This window comes from Mauremys mutica, chromosome 19 (assembly GCF_020497125.1).
Source record: "Mauremys mutica isolate MM-2020 ecotype Southern chromosome 19, ASM2049712v1, whole genome shotgun sequence".
Classification (NCBI taxonomy): domain Eukaryota; kingdom Metazoa; phylum Chordata; order Testudines; family Geoemydidae; genus Mauremys; species Mauremys mutica.
In genome coordinates, this window is record NC_059090.1 from 17816105 (window position 1) to 17831292 (window position 15188).

The following is a 15188-nucleotide window of genomic DNA, read 5'->3' on the forward strand; positions in this document are numbered from 1 at the left end:
AAGTGATAGCAAATTACTGTACTCGCACATTGGTGGATACTCATGGTATTGCCACCCTTACTTCCGTGCTGCCTTCAGAGCTGGGCGGCTGGAGGGGAACAGCTGCAATATTTGGCAATATTTTTTGTGATCTCATGACCCCCCTACAATAGCCTTGCTACCTCCCCCCATTTGGGTCAGGACCCCCACTTTGAGAAACACTGGATTACAGTGATCAGGCCTAGAGGTTACCTTTTATTAAAAAAAGCTTATTAAACCAATTTTTGGAAATCCAGTGAGCTAGTAAAATTTACCTTTTCCTATACATTTGCCCCATTTTTGCTGTTTCCTACTAGTTGCCTTTCGCACCCATCCATGTAGGTCGATAGCTTACAATGGGTCAGTTCCCTAAATCACATTACAGAAATAGAGACTAGAAGAATTGTAAATAACCCTTATATTCAGTACAGATGTGTCTTGTAATCAAACTTTTCTTCCTTAAATTGCTGTCATTAGCTAGAAGTTAACACCCCAGTACAGTTATTGTGAAAGTCTGCTACACTGTCCATAAGGAACTTTAATCCTTACAGACCAGTTTTCATTTCCGCTTGGTTCTTGACTTCCCTCGTTTAATATTGAGCATTTTTCATCCCATTCACCGTAGGCTTTTCAGTTTGCAATTGGCTTACTTTTATTTCTGTATTCAGAGGGATTTCTTAGCACCTTTTCAAGGCAAACTATTTCTGCTGTACTCATATTTGCAGAGGGTTAAACTTAACCCATCCCTTCTGAATTCTCCCTTTTGTACAGTTCTAGTCAACACTGTGTTTGCTACAGTAAAGCTCTTCCCCCATCTCAATCATTGCTCAAAATCTAGTCTAATATAACCTTCAATGCAGTCCATTTATTATGGACGTCAGATTTTATAATTCTGGAATTCTCTAGCCCACCAGCAAACATTTTATACATGCATGTACATATGGGTTAAGAAGAAAAACACTGTACGTTTAAGTAACTAGACAGACTATTTCTCTGCATCTGTATAAGGCCACGACTACACGGGGAGCACTTTACCAAAGTGCTCCTAGGACTTAAGGTGGATGTAGTGTATACCAGCAATGCTGCAATGTTACTAGTATAAGTTTATTCCAGGGCCCCCACCCCTATGCCAGTAAAAGCACCAGTATAACTGCATCTACACTAGGACCTTCTGTCAGCACAGCTATCAATCAAGGATCACACCTCTTACACCCCTGTCTGGCACAGCTAGGTCAACAAAAGTACAGTGTACACATGGCCTAAGAGAATCTTTCACATCTTTGGGAGGTCTTTTGAGACGCTTAAATACTTTCAGATATACTGACATGCGGTTTAACACTACCAACCCTCCTCCATTATATGCACTGTATTATGCCCTTGAGGGTTTAGAGTATTATCACAATATAGTTTAACACTTTCCACTGAAATAACTTTGCATAACCAACACCACCTTGCATACAAAAAAAAAGTCAGACATCATAGTTTCAGAAAAGTGAGGTTTTTGTACAAGTCTTTAATAAAAAAACAAAAAATATATATAATCAGGCATTTTATGCAATGCATACATTCTTTATATCTGCAGGTACAGATAAATAACAGAAGGCAGAAGCAAACATTTTGCTTATCGTTGGCAGTTAACCAATATCACCCCCTCAAGAGATATTATAGGGTCACAGAATAATACGAGTCTGTAAACTTCACATATTACAGAAAACATACCAGGCAACAATACAGTAGTTAGATTTCAGAAATTTAAGGATATTTTTCTTAATCACAACCCAGGGTTTAAATTTAATGTTTGTTGTTGCAAAAATTAAGGCCAGCTTCGGATGACAAAAGTGTTTGCTAATTGAAGTGATGTTCCGGACTTACAGTCTATCTAATCCATCCCTCACTCAACTTACTTCTCTTAACCACACATCAGCACTAATGAAAACTAAGCTGTACCTCTCCACAAAAAAACTAACATAATTTTGTATCTGTGGATCAGCATCCTGAACCCCAACTAATGTACGGACGTACAAAGCAGTTAAGCTTCTTTAAATCAATATTTGTCTAACTCAGTGCCCCAGAATAATAGCTATCCTTCTGCTTTACAGCACTGATGGCTCTACAGAAACAATATATACACGATATACACTGAATCAGAAAAGCTGTTTAGAAGGTCCACTGATAACACACAGCTGCTCACATCTACATATGTACATGTTTTCACAGTTAGATTTTAGAAAATTGTCGTGAGAACTTCAGAAATACTTCTACTGAATTTTTTTTTATAAATAATAATAAAAACTCCACTGTCAAAATGCAGGACAGATTTTTTAGATGTATCAAATTTAAATAGATCTTGAAAACTTGTAGAGTTTGAAGTTTGAAGGCTGTATAAAGCTTGAAGATTCTTTAAAAATGTACCAGTAATGTTACCAGTTTCAGCAGACTGGTCACATGCAAAGGATTTGGGTTTTTTTTGGATTAAGTCAGGTAGGAAAGAAACTCCACCACTTTTGAAGGGACAGGCAGGTTCCTGACTTGGCTAGTAGGCATCACTCTTCTAATTGCCATGCGACACAGGTGCTGAAGACTGGACACATGTTTTGGAGTTGCCCAGAAGTACACACTTCCATCGTGCGTTCTGCACACAAACACATAAAAGTCAATTATTCCACAGAACTACCTTCAGAATTGCACACCCTTATAATTCGCTACCTGGGGGAAGGCCAGAGAAATCCTCTCCTCTAAACTACTTGTTCCCTATCTCTAGATGTTAAATAGCAAAGTTGAGATTGCATGCTCTGCTCCTGGGCTGAAAAAGCACCCAGCAGGTCTCACGCAGCTCTCTCTCTGAAGCTATGGTGGCAGCAGACACTGAGCTGCTCAGTCTATAAATAGCAGTGTACTATGCTAGGGAATTCAAGGGGCCCATGTAGGACTGCCAAGTGCACTACCTGCACAAGGAGAATTCTCCCCTGGATGGCTAGAGGGCTTTTACAGCATTTGCACTGTGCTGTTGTAGTGTGTATGGGTCAGACCCACGTTTGCTGCTTGCTTGATCATTTCCTAAATACTAAAGAGAAATAGAATGAGACTATGCTGGTTAAACTCTCGGTGGTGTTAAACTCAAGGCTTGAGTGACTAAGCTGTGATCCCTCCTTCACACAATCAAAAGCAACAAAATGGCATTTAGAAATGAGGAAGCTAGAACTGTTAGTTAACATTTCCAAAGTCCTTTGAGGATGAATATTACTGCATAAGTATAGTATTATTAGCTGTATACTTACCCAGCAGCTAGAACACTGCCATCAGTAGAAAAGGCACAGCAAAGCCCATTGTTCAAAGGTGCAACTTGTACAGGATAGTCTTCCTCAATACTCCAGAACCTCACCATTCTGGAAGGAAAAAGTTTGCTGTTAAAGGTAGAGTAACCAATTTCTTTAATGCAGTACAATAATTGATGAAGTGTTAACCTAACTGAGAAACAAATATATATTTATAATGTACTGTCTTCACTTGCAGTCATGTAGTCCGGTGGTTTTCAACCTTTCATTTGCAGACCTCTAAAAAATTTCAAATGGAGGTGTGGACTCCTTTGGAAATCTTGAACAGTCTGCAGACCCCCAGGGGTCCACGGACCACACGTTGAAAACCACTAATATAGTCAGATATAACTTTATATTTGTGCATTAGACAGATACCAATTCTAAATATAATGTAAGTGGTTTGAAGAGTTTGCAACAGACACACTACAGACTTAGTAACAGCATGCAAAAAAAAAGTAGGTTACTGCAGCCAAAGAATTTTAACTTATGATCTGAAAGTGTAGATTGAGTCTCAAAACATTAGCAGATGTTATTTCTGTTAGGAGTTCTCAGTATTCATTTTAGCAAGCTACCAAAGCAAGGTATCAAAATGTTTCCTTGCCTTAGACAGGATGCCTCCCCTATCTTCAAAATCTTCTGCTTTAAAAACTTACTGTTAGTCTTCGTTAACAAAACCATATACAAGTAGAGAAGTAAAATAGGATGACCCAAGTAACCATACTGATTAATTTTTTCAAGAAAAAATGTCATTCAAACAGACACAGAGGCACACTATTTCAATGATTTATTGAAATCAAGCTAAACAGAGGGCCTTTATTTCTCCACCCTTTTACAGATATCTTTGTATATTTAGAATGCTATTTAAGTCATCTACCCTGTTTATTTTATATGGCTATGGGAGAGAGTTTTACAACAGATCATCATTCAGACAGCAAGGCATTGGTACAAGCAAGCAGTCAGCTAGAAGTCAGTTCAAAAAAATAAGTTGTGCGTAGTACAAGGAATTTTTAATTACCGAGAAGAAGCAAGAGCCTGACAACTCTTTCCTCATACTTACTTATCATCAGCAAGGCTTGCAATATGCAGTCCATCGTGACTAAAAGATACAGATCTAACCCATCTGTCATTCGCTCCCCCAGCAAATATTGGAGTCGGAGCGGGAAACAGATGCCTGTAGACAGACAGAAAGACAGGCTCAGTTAACAGCATAACCACTGAAAACTATATAGGAGTTTCTGTTAGCCATGATCAGTGATAGACCTCAAGACAATTTTTTATTTATTTATTTTACACGCACATTTGTCTCTGAAGTATGAATTAAGAGATACTGCTGCACAGCTCTACAAAGAACACGACAGTATTCGTTTATATACTGAAGACACTTCCGCTAGTAGGTTTTAAAGCACCAAAGTCTTGAATTACGCATTTTCAATTACAGAAAAAGTACTCTCCCAGAACTGAGTTTCGAACTAATTGTTCAGCTCACAAATAATCTTTCACGTTATAAAACAGGGGATTTAATAACTACTAGAGCAGTTTTCTCCCAGGGAATAAAATCTTACTGTTTGGTGCCAATATAGTACTTCTCTCACCTTCTACTGTCCAAAGCTGTTTTTTTTCTCATTTATTAGTCAAGCAAACCAAATAAGAATCATGGGACTGGGAGGGACTTCAAGAGGTCATCTAGTCCAGCCCCCTGCATTCTCTTTCCAATTACTGTGCAATTAACAGGCATGCCTTAGGTTTTTATAAGATCTTGAACCATTTTAGCAATTCTGTTAGTAAATATTAACTGATTATGATTTGTGTACGTTAAATTCATAAATTCTTTGTATATTGAAGACTCCCAGAATCCGTGCTGTATTAGCCCAAGCGTGTCTGGATTCTAAGGCCTCAGTGTCTGTTCTTAAACTGAACTGAGCATGTGACCAATGCTCAGCAACTTAATCAAGTATTGGACTCTAATTATTCCCTGCTCCTCTCAGTCTGTAAGAGTCTAGGTGTCCAGGAAGGGACCCTTCTTAATTAATGAAGGATGTCTACAGAAGTACGTTATAATAAACAAAACAGGATAATTGATAAGGGGTGCTTATGAGCCAATTATATCCTGTGACTGATAAAGGTATTTATTATTGCAGATGTTTGCTGTTATGAATGAAATAATGACCCATTGAAAGATATTTTTAACTCATTAGGAACTGCTGGTTGCCACAGCTGTCAGTAATAATGACTGGATTTGAAATCTTTGTCTCACATCTTATAACTAAACTTCCCCAAAACTCTTTCCTTCTAGATGTGAACTGAAATACGCTGTCACCACTTCTCCAGTTACAGAGAGCTGGAATGTATGTTTCCTTCCAGTATAGTGCTATATTAAAGTATTGCCTGATTGGCTTACTTATATAAATAAAACTTTAACTGAGTTGGTTATTTGACATCATATCTTATTAAATCCAACCATGCAACAATTCCATAACTTTGTCACTCCTTGCATTTTCATTAGGTATAAACTATGGTCAGATCCTTTTGTAAATTCCAAGAGGGAACTAAAAATTAACACATTTAAATACTCTGCTTACCCAAATTCCATTAGAATAACTCCAATATGGGGATCCCAGACATAAACTCGGGTATCGTAAGATGCAGTAGCCAGTAAAGCTCCATCAGGGGAAAACTCACAAGCTACAACATCGTTGTGATGTCCTTCTAGTTTACGAATCATGGAGTACTTATCCATATCCCAAAGAAAAACCTGAAATTAGAAAAGCTAATGTTATAGCTTTTGCTCAGATACCCAATGCAGCATTACATTTCTTAACTGTCTGCTAATTTTACTTAGGATTATATTAAATCAAGCATTATAAATTACTACAATTAATAAATATGCTCGTGTCATACTCAGATTAAAATCAGTTTTAAAAAAAATTAAAGCAGACATGCAAATTCTAACTTAAGTTTGTTAAATGTTATTTACAAAATAAGCCAAAATATAAGAAAGGCAATGCAATTTAACCATGTAGTTTTACTGAAATCCATGTATTACGAAATTATTTTATTAAAATACACAGAAATAAATAGGGTTAAGCACTACAGTCCCCTCTTTTCAGTAACTACCAAATTTTTAAGAAATATACAGACAGAAAAAGTAAGGTTAACATATTGTTACTCCAGTGGCATCCCCTTTGAGTTTAAGATCACTTGTTTACAATACGCTTGGATCACCGTCAGCCTAGGAAGAGAAACAGATACTGCAAGCAAAGAGAATTCACAGCCAAAAGAAATGTCTTTGGCAACATAACAAGGAAGTCTAACCACATTATTAAAAAAATTTTATGCATCTTAAGTTTAATTATATCAACAACAAAAACATTTGAGTATTGTGATTTACCCAGCTTACTGTAAATCTTACTACAGAAATTGGTAAAGTATGAGTATAATACTAATTTTGGGGGATTTTACATGCAGTTCTACATTATATAAAACTGCACTGAAGACTGTGCAGAATATCTTAATATGAAGGATCTACTATGTTTTAATGTAATGTTACAGAAAACAGGCTAACAATTTATGGGTACAAAATTATATATTAAATCTGTCCCTGCAAGTGCTCTTTAGGTCTTTTTTCCCCCAAGTACAATTTTACTTGCAGATTAAATACTAGCAATATCTCAGACAGATAAAATGCAAACAACTTAAGTTTAACCAAAGAAAATAGTATTAGTGCCTCACACACTTTACTAAAATGAAACCATTTTTTAAGTCAGTTAGTTTTAAGTATCATGTTGACCAGTTTCACTAATAAGACCCCAACATTCCATAAAACTGGAAAATAAAATTTAAGTTTTAGGAGTCAATGGGTTTCACTGCTGTGAAAATTAAAAAATAAAAAGAAAGAAAGAAAAAAGCAGAAAGTGGACATCAACCAGCACCTGCGTACGTACAGTACACCTTGCAGTCGAATGCAAGGTTACTTCGTCCTATGGTAAAGTTCGCCCCCAGCCTGGTAGCCAGAGATGCCACTCTTTCTGCCCAGCTAACACCATTGTGCGCCTGTGTGAGTGGTGCCAGCTTAACCTCAATCACACCAATATTGCTGCCACCACCTGTGACAGGGAAAGCAAGAAGCTTATGGAAAACACACAGCCTAAAAATATCAATGAATACATCCACATCTGTTCTATTTTAAAGGACTAAACTGTTCTCTATCAAATCTGAACTGTTAATTTACCAAACTTTTTTAAAAAATATAAAATGCATTCTAACAATTATCCTAGCTACCAGTCTTCAATGTTCACATTAATTATGGTTTTGCTAATCAATTAACTTTAGTATACTATTCATAAACTATATGCTAGTCTTTTCCCTTGCCACTATTTTATACTAATTAATAGTTTTTCAGTGCCAAGAAGAGCAGTTTATTATAAAACGTGCTTTACCTGCACTGCTTTCAGTTCTCTAGCAGGACATTAGAATACTGATGGAAACAGAACCAATATGCTGTTCTTCATTCTAGATGTTTTAGACATATGAGTGCTATTTGTATTTGAGAATATGTAGAAACATTTTTGTTCAGCAGAAGAGACCATGACCAGCTCAGACTTTGAAAAGTCCTTTTAATTGAGCAGGAAATAGAAAGGATAAAATCAACAGCAAGATAATTTGATTAAAACATTAGCCTAAATAGTCCATTCTTAACACTACAAGTTTTACTTTCCTTGATTTTTATTTTATGAACAGATGCAGATGTGCAAGTTACTTCAAAGGATGCTTCAAGTTTCTTCAACTAAAAGCAGTGCAAGTTCTCAGTTCAGAAATCAGTATATGAAGGCATCTTAGGTAGTTTACTTCAATTTCTTTCATGCAACTTCTTGCATCATCATAAAAACATTAGAAGTTCATGACACCGAGCACAAGCTTTATTTGTTACTTAGATTTAAAGTGATTATATGCACAATTCAATAATAAACTTATGAACAAGAAACTCTGACACATACTGCTTTACTGGCTCCAACCGAACACAGAATGGAAGAGTCTGGAGAAAAAGCACAGCCATACACCCAATTCTGGTGCCCTCTTAATACCTTCATCATATTTCCTGCAAAGGAAAAAAATGGCAAAACTAGGAGTATTAGTTCCAGATTAGTAACCTCCAGGAATAGTCCAAATCCAGTTGTATTTAACGTTTTATGCAAGAGATTTTTTGAAAAAGACACTGTACTGTTGTTCTAAACTACTTTGTTTTAAAGAGACTCTGGCTGTATAAAAGTTACCTGCCATATTGAAATGGCCTCCGAACGCTGTACCTTGACCAGCAGGGTCAGCACACATACCACTGTAAATGGCCACTGAACCTCAAATACATGCTCCTTGCTGAGGTGTAGATACAGTCTGCACTATATGGGATGATGATTAAATGACTACTATAAGGGGGCTGAGGTCAATAAAGGTTTAAAAGCCCAAAATACACATTGATACTACTGCTGACGACTGCAGAAAGATTGCTCTATGCTCTCCCAACAGGTGAATTTAAAAAATAAACAAAACAAAACTATACCATCATCTTTCAGGTCCCACACTCTTAGCGTTTTGTCTCTTGATGCAGACACTAATATCAGGCTGCCATCTGGGGCAAAGGTTAAATCTCTGACCAATTCAGTATGGTCCATCAGATTAAGGAGGAGTTTTCCTGTTGCACAAGAAGGATACCAATTAAGAGAAAGTGCATAGCAATTCTTTTTCTCAAATTAAACACCCACAAATAAAGCTTAAAGATAAAATTCCTCCTCCTCGCCTACTTTTGGAGACTGGCTAGAGCAGAGATGTATCTAAAATATGTAAAGAAATGTATCTTGTATACATACTTCATAGTGATAAGACGCATTTAATCTTTCAACTCTGACTAGGTCTGGAAAACTTCTAAAATCAATACAGTAACAAGATTAGATGTCTGAGAAGTAACCTAAGTGAATTACCTTTTAACTTTAGATGAATGCATGGTTTTGTTCTTAACTTCAAAGAGCAAGTTTTTCCAGTAGCAACTTCCCTAATATTCATTAAGTAATTTCACTACTAAGTGACCAGGAGTTAGTTGCAGCCCAATATAATGGTAATTACAAATTAGACTGCAGGATTCCATACCCCCTTGTAGCTTCAAAGGTTAGGACTGTCAGCCTATTTTAACAGAATCAGTATTGCTCATAAAAAAAAATGGAGCAAGTGATAATTATTTCTAAAAAACCTTCCCCATAACCAAAGAACTAAAGGAAACTCTTCCCTACCTGAAATGAAGAGTTTTCCTTAAAAAAAAAAGCTAAAAAATTCAAGTGTCTCAAGTCAAGCACATACTTACACACTTTTATGGACTGAGGCCTAAGCTAGTATTTCTTCCCCCATGCCACCCAGTTCTCCGCCACATCCGAATGACACTTCTAAAGTGCATTTCAGGCGAGATTTCACAAAGCAATAACAAGACAGTAATGGTTTGGTATGTAATCTGCCATCTTAGCCCGGAGACACTGAAGTACAACCTGAACCATTTCTCTTTTCAACAGCATTTCTTTAGTACAATTGTAATTGCAAAGGTCCCTTCTATTTTTAGACCTAACTTAGTTCATTTTAACTGCACTTTTCAAATTAGCATTCATAAACCAATATATTTAGAATCTAGCTATTTCTAGTTTATGATATAGCTTCAATGCTGCATTAAGTAACAATGGCAAGACATACATTTAAACAAGCTCCTGTACCTGTGTATACATCCCATATTTTGATGCGCCCGTTGTTCAAGCCAGTTGCAAGGAGAAGCTGATCTTGCCCAAATTTGAATCGATGCCATTCTATATTCACACAGCGACTCTGTTTTTCAGGCACTGAAGACCCAAAAGCAAGACTCCAGACTATATCACCACAGTCAATTATATGCTCACAAGGCTTATTTTTTTGACCACTATCACTGTTCTGTCTTGAGAGTCTTGCATTGACTGAATTTGCAACATTCTTTGTGCTGTGCAACAAGCTGTAAAACAAGTCAGCATTTTAGAAAGAATGCGCTTTACTCTAGAAACACAATGAACTGAGTATTTTATTTCAATAAATCTATGGGCAGTCATAATACACATATTGCTCTTGTATCTAAAATTAATACCGTAAGATTTTAAAATGACTGCTCCTTGTTCTTCAGTTGCGAAGAGAGTTTGCCATAGCTGAAAACCTTGCCCATTATACCAATAAATTCTAGTTTCCTAATTCTACTTCTTTAACCCTTCATGAAAGATAACATTTTAAATGCTATACTTAAACTGAAAATTTTAGTGAGAATCTGAATGTACATTACAGTTAAGTATCTGAGTTGTTTTTTATATAAAAGATTGGGGGAGGGAGGGATCCTTTCTGTTCTGCTACAACTCACCAAACACCACATTTAATTAGAAAAATCCTAGTAAGAGATATTGAAGCCTGCACACCATACTTAATAAACCGAGTACAGTGCAGAGAAAATGTATTTGCTATACAGGGAAATGCTGCTGACAATCACAAAAATGTAATTTACCACTTCCAGATGGTCTTAAAAGTGACCTGCAAATTAAAAATGTGCGGTGTTCTTTTTATAATATGCTGAAAATATGCTGAGAATATTCTGCCTTTTTTTTTTTTAAAGCTTAGAGATGCCAAGAATATAAGATCTTGTTTCCTGATTTTGTTGGAGAACCAGAGACTGGAGTGGGAGTTCTCAGTCCTCAACTGAAGAGGTAGGCTATCTGAATTTCTTAAAAGAGCTTCTCTCTCAGTGTTTCAGGAAGCTGATCTGGTGTTAAACAAAAAGTACAAGTTTAAAATCACTTCCTCTCTTATTGCACAAGTCTGTCTTTCACGTGTGGTATCACTAGTTCTCCCATTGTCCATAGACCCCTACTTATATAAAAATCAAGACAGTTTATAGATAAAAACCCAAATAACCCAATCTCTCATTTATACTTCTTAAAGAAGCAAAAACAACACACCATCATTTTTATTTATTTGCAGGTCACCTCATATTTCTTTAACAAAATGAAGAAATAGGAGGAAGTGAATCTGATAGCAAACAGCACAATTTTTTAATCTTACAAGTTATTAAAGCATTGAGTCCAGGGAACGAGCTTTACTATGCGATGTCCTTGTGACCACGCAAAGTAAGATCCATCAGGTGCAAAGGCAACAGTCCAGTTTTCACGTCCACACTTCTTATCAAAAGGAGATGCTGGGGCTAAGAGTTCTCCTATAGGACGTGATCTTGCTAAAAAACAAACAAAAAGGAAATCCCATTTAAAATGTGAACAAAAGATTCAGCATATTTTAAACTTATTACCAACAATGTAGAGATTTCTGCTGATAATTTTTGCTTTAAATCAGACATAAGAAACTAATTTTTGGCTAGAAAAATGACTGCTTCACAATAAATTCATTTAAAGTCTTCCTTAGTAGCGACTGCAAAAACTTCAGGTCATTAAACAGCAGAAATGTACTTAAATAACCAACAAGAAAACCACATCTCAAGGTAATATGAACCCAGCTGAAATCTCATTTATGAGTCTGTTGAAACTATTAAATTACTCTAGCCTCCAGCATTACAGATAGCACCAAAATTTGTCTCTCTGCAATTCAAGCAAGTATTTCAGTAGAGCTGAACTGAAAATTTACTTGGTGAAAGTGTGTGTGCAATGTCAGTTACATTATGTCATCACCCCACATAAATAAAACACCACTACTGATGTACTGTCAGGCAAATGAGTGGAATTTTTGGTATAAAAATCTCTCCCCAATCCCACTTATTTCTAGTGAGTATAGCAGAATAAAATAGCATCGGGCAATCAGATTAATAAATATTTGTATTCTTATTTACTGGACCCGAACACAGAATATCTTCTCCCTCCAATCTAAGAGGAGGGGCAGTTTTATTGTCCTCATTACATCAGCCAACAGATTTAAGAGTACAAAATAGCGCTTTTCAGCAAGTCCATTTTTACAAATGCAAATTTAAAAGGAAGGGGTACAAAAATATCACACATGGTTATGAAATTTTAAAAATGTTTATTAAACATGCAAGTGTGTTATGGATTTACAATGTTCCTACTTCAAAATCAACTGCCTTGGAGCTTGAGCCTCTCTAATATGAAGGGACGGAATTGTGCAGCAGCCCTGCCCTTCATGATGGATAAGTGCCCCAGGCTGGTTTCTCACGTGCTGTCTGTATTCATACAGGAGGGTGGGGTTTCTGTGAGTACATGAGAAACCCAACACATGCAATGGCAGCTATTACCAACATTCATTTCTTTTTTTGGGAATGGTTAACAATGAAAATATGTATTTATACATTGTTTTGTGGCTTAAACAGGGACTGTTTTAAAAAAATCACCAGTAGAAAATGTCCAAAATAGCTAAACAAAGTATTATTTTTTTAAATTAGAAATCCCTTGCTATCCCTTATTATCTGCAGGTTTCGTTGGGTTTTTTTTTTGTATTACCAAAAATAAAACGTCACATAAGATGTGCGCTATTGTATATATGCTACCATTTTTTTTTAAAGGAGTCACTGAAACACAATAGCTTTAACAAAAGAACCATTTTGTCAAACAGTCCATTTTTTACTTAATAAGTTGACTGAAATCTGTATTTCTATGATTTCCACAACTAGCAGCCACCTTTTATTTCAAAACGGAAAAGGCAAGGACAAAGACTTTGCCAATCAAGACTGCTGCATCTGGTTAAATGGAGGAGTTGACATGCATGGTCTGAAAAACTCCTCTGTAGCTACGTGTCCTTCCTCCTGCCATAGAGTACATACTGTATCGCTCTCCCCTCCGCCCTAAGGCATCTCAGGATGCTCCGCAATGTGGTCAAAACCTTTGCCTCCCATGGGCACTGGCTGGACCATCCCAACCCAGCGACCACAGTATAGACTCTAACGAGCCTGATAGCTTTTATTTTTTGCAACCATAGAGCAGGACGCCTATAGTAACCTCACCCCTTATCAGTAGCCAACAATGCCTGGGTTCCTCCTTGGTCTCCACACCCACACCCCAATCTCACCATCCTGGCCCCCCTCCCCACCCAACATCTCATCCCACTGGGATCCAGGGAGCGCCCAGCCCCACTCCCCCCCCTCCCTCCCTACAAGTCACGATGTATCCCCCCAGTCTCGCCAGAGATTCTCCCCTCTAAGTGGCTTCCCTCCAGTGGGCGTGTCCCCCACACCGAAACTCCCCTAACCCCCCTCCCCATCCCATCTCCCCCACCTCTCCAGGACCCCCCCATCTCCACCTCTGCCCACGTTCTATTCAACCCAACCCCCCCAGCCCACCTCCACTCCAGGACCCCCACATACCCACCTCCCCACCTACACCTACACTCCCCCAACCCCCCCTTCCACCCCCCCATACCCACACTCCCCCCAACCCCCAGGCGCATCCCCCCACCCCCACCTGGGGCCACACTGTACCCAATCCAGCCCCCCCCCGCGCACCTCCTCCCACCCCCACCTGGGGCCACACTGTACCCAATCCAGCCCCCCCCCGCGCATCACCCCCCACCCCCACCTGGGGCCACACTGTACCCAATCCAGCCCCCCTCACCCCCCCAGTACCCAACCCCACCCATTCCCCCAGGCTCCCCTGCCCAGTCCCCCCGACCCCCCAGACACTACCCTCCCCCGCGGCTCTCACCGATGAGCTTCTCGTTGACACTCGGGGGAAAGCTGGCCATCTACGGAGCCGCCCTTCGGACCGGCTCTGACACAGATCGGGGCGCTACGGGACTGACCGACCGGACTGAGCACTACCGCTGCGCTAGGCAGGACCGACACTGAGACAAAATGGCCGCCGCGTCCGGGGATGTCGTGTAGGGGCGGGGCCAGGGCCGGCAGGCCACGCCCCATACAGGGGGGCGGAGCTATGAGCGCGCTCACGCACAGCACGTCTCGCCACTGCGAGGCAGCTGTACCGCGGGGCGGCCACGGCCCTCGGAGAAACCATTTAACCATTCCACGGGGGGAGGCGCGTATAGGAGTACGGGGCAGAACCACGGCTGGGGCAGAACCAGGGGGTAGGAGTTAAGGGCTGGATGAGGAACAAGGTTTGTGGTAGAACCAGGGCTTGGACCAGGACCAGAACCAGGGGCAGGGGCAGGACCAGGGCTTGGACCAGAACCAGGGGTAGGGGCAGGACCAGGGCTTGGACCAGAACCAGGGGCAGGGGCAGGACCAGGGCTTGGACCAGAACCAGAACCAGAACCAGGGGTAGGGGCAGGACCAGGGCTTGGACCAGAACCAGAACCAGAACCAAGAGGCGGGACCAGAACCAAGAGGCAGGACCAGAACCAGGGGCAGGGGCAGGACCAGGGCTTGGACCAGAACCAAGAGGCAGGACCAGAACCAGGGCTTGGACCAGAACCAAGAGGCAGGACCAGAACCAGGGGCAGGGGCAGGACCAGGGCTTGGACCAGAACCAGGGGCAGGGGCAGGACCAGGGCTTGGACCAGAACCAAGAGGCAGGACCAGAACAAGGGCTTGGACCAGAACCAAGGGGCAGGGGCAGGACCAGGGCTTGGACCAGAACCAAGGGGCAGGACCAGGGCTTGGACCAGAACCAAGAGGCAGGACCAGAACCAGGGCTTGGACCAGAACCAAGAGGCAGGACCAGAACCAGGGCTTGGACCAGAACCAAGGGGCAGGGGCAGGGGCAGGGCTTGGACCAGAACCAAGAGGCAGGACCAGAATCAGGGCTTGGACCAGAACCAAGAGGCAGGACCAGAACCAGGGCTTGGACCAGAACCAAGGGGCAGGGGCAGGGGCAGGGCTTGGACTAGAACCAGGGGCAGGAC

General features: G+C 40.1%; 1 protein-coding gene across 1 annotated transcript; it reads right to left on the minus strand.

The window, feature by feature from the left end:
- Positions 1-1511: 1511 nt before the first annotated feature.
- WSB1 (WD repeat and SOCS box containing 1) lies at positions 1512-14190 on the minus strand. The gene is made up of 9 exons (XM_044993648.1): positions 14033-14190; positions 11439-11607; positions 10082-10350; positions 8890-9021; positions 8330-8430; positions 5915-6087; positions 4393-4506; positions 3297-3404; positions 1512-2650 (listed from the first exon to the last, which is right to left on the minus strand). The coding sequence occupies exons 1-9, from the start codon at positions 14070-14072 to the stop codon at positions 2491-2493; spliced, it is 1266 nt and encodes a 421-aa protein (XP_044849583.1). The 5' UTR covers positions 14073-14190; the 3' UTR covers positions 1512-2490.
- Between the last annotated feature and the right edge of the window lie 998 nt (positions 14191-15188).

Coding starts and splice junctions, on each gene's coding strand:
- WSB1 (XM_044993648.1), bottom strand. CDS start 14,072: ATGGCCAGCTTTCCCCCGAGTGTCAACGAGAAGCTCATCG. Junction 9,022..10,081: donor AATATGGGATGTATACACAG/GTACAGGAGCTT, acceptor CTTGTGCAACAG/GAAAACTCCTCCTTAATCTG. Junction 4,507..5,914: donor GTTATTCTAATGGAATTTGG/GTAAGCAGAGTA, acceptor GTCTGTCTACAG/GCATCTGTTTCCCGCTCCGA.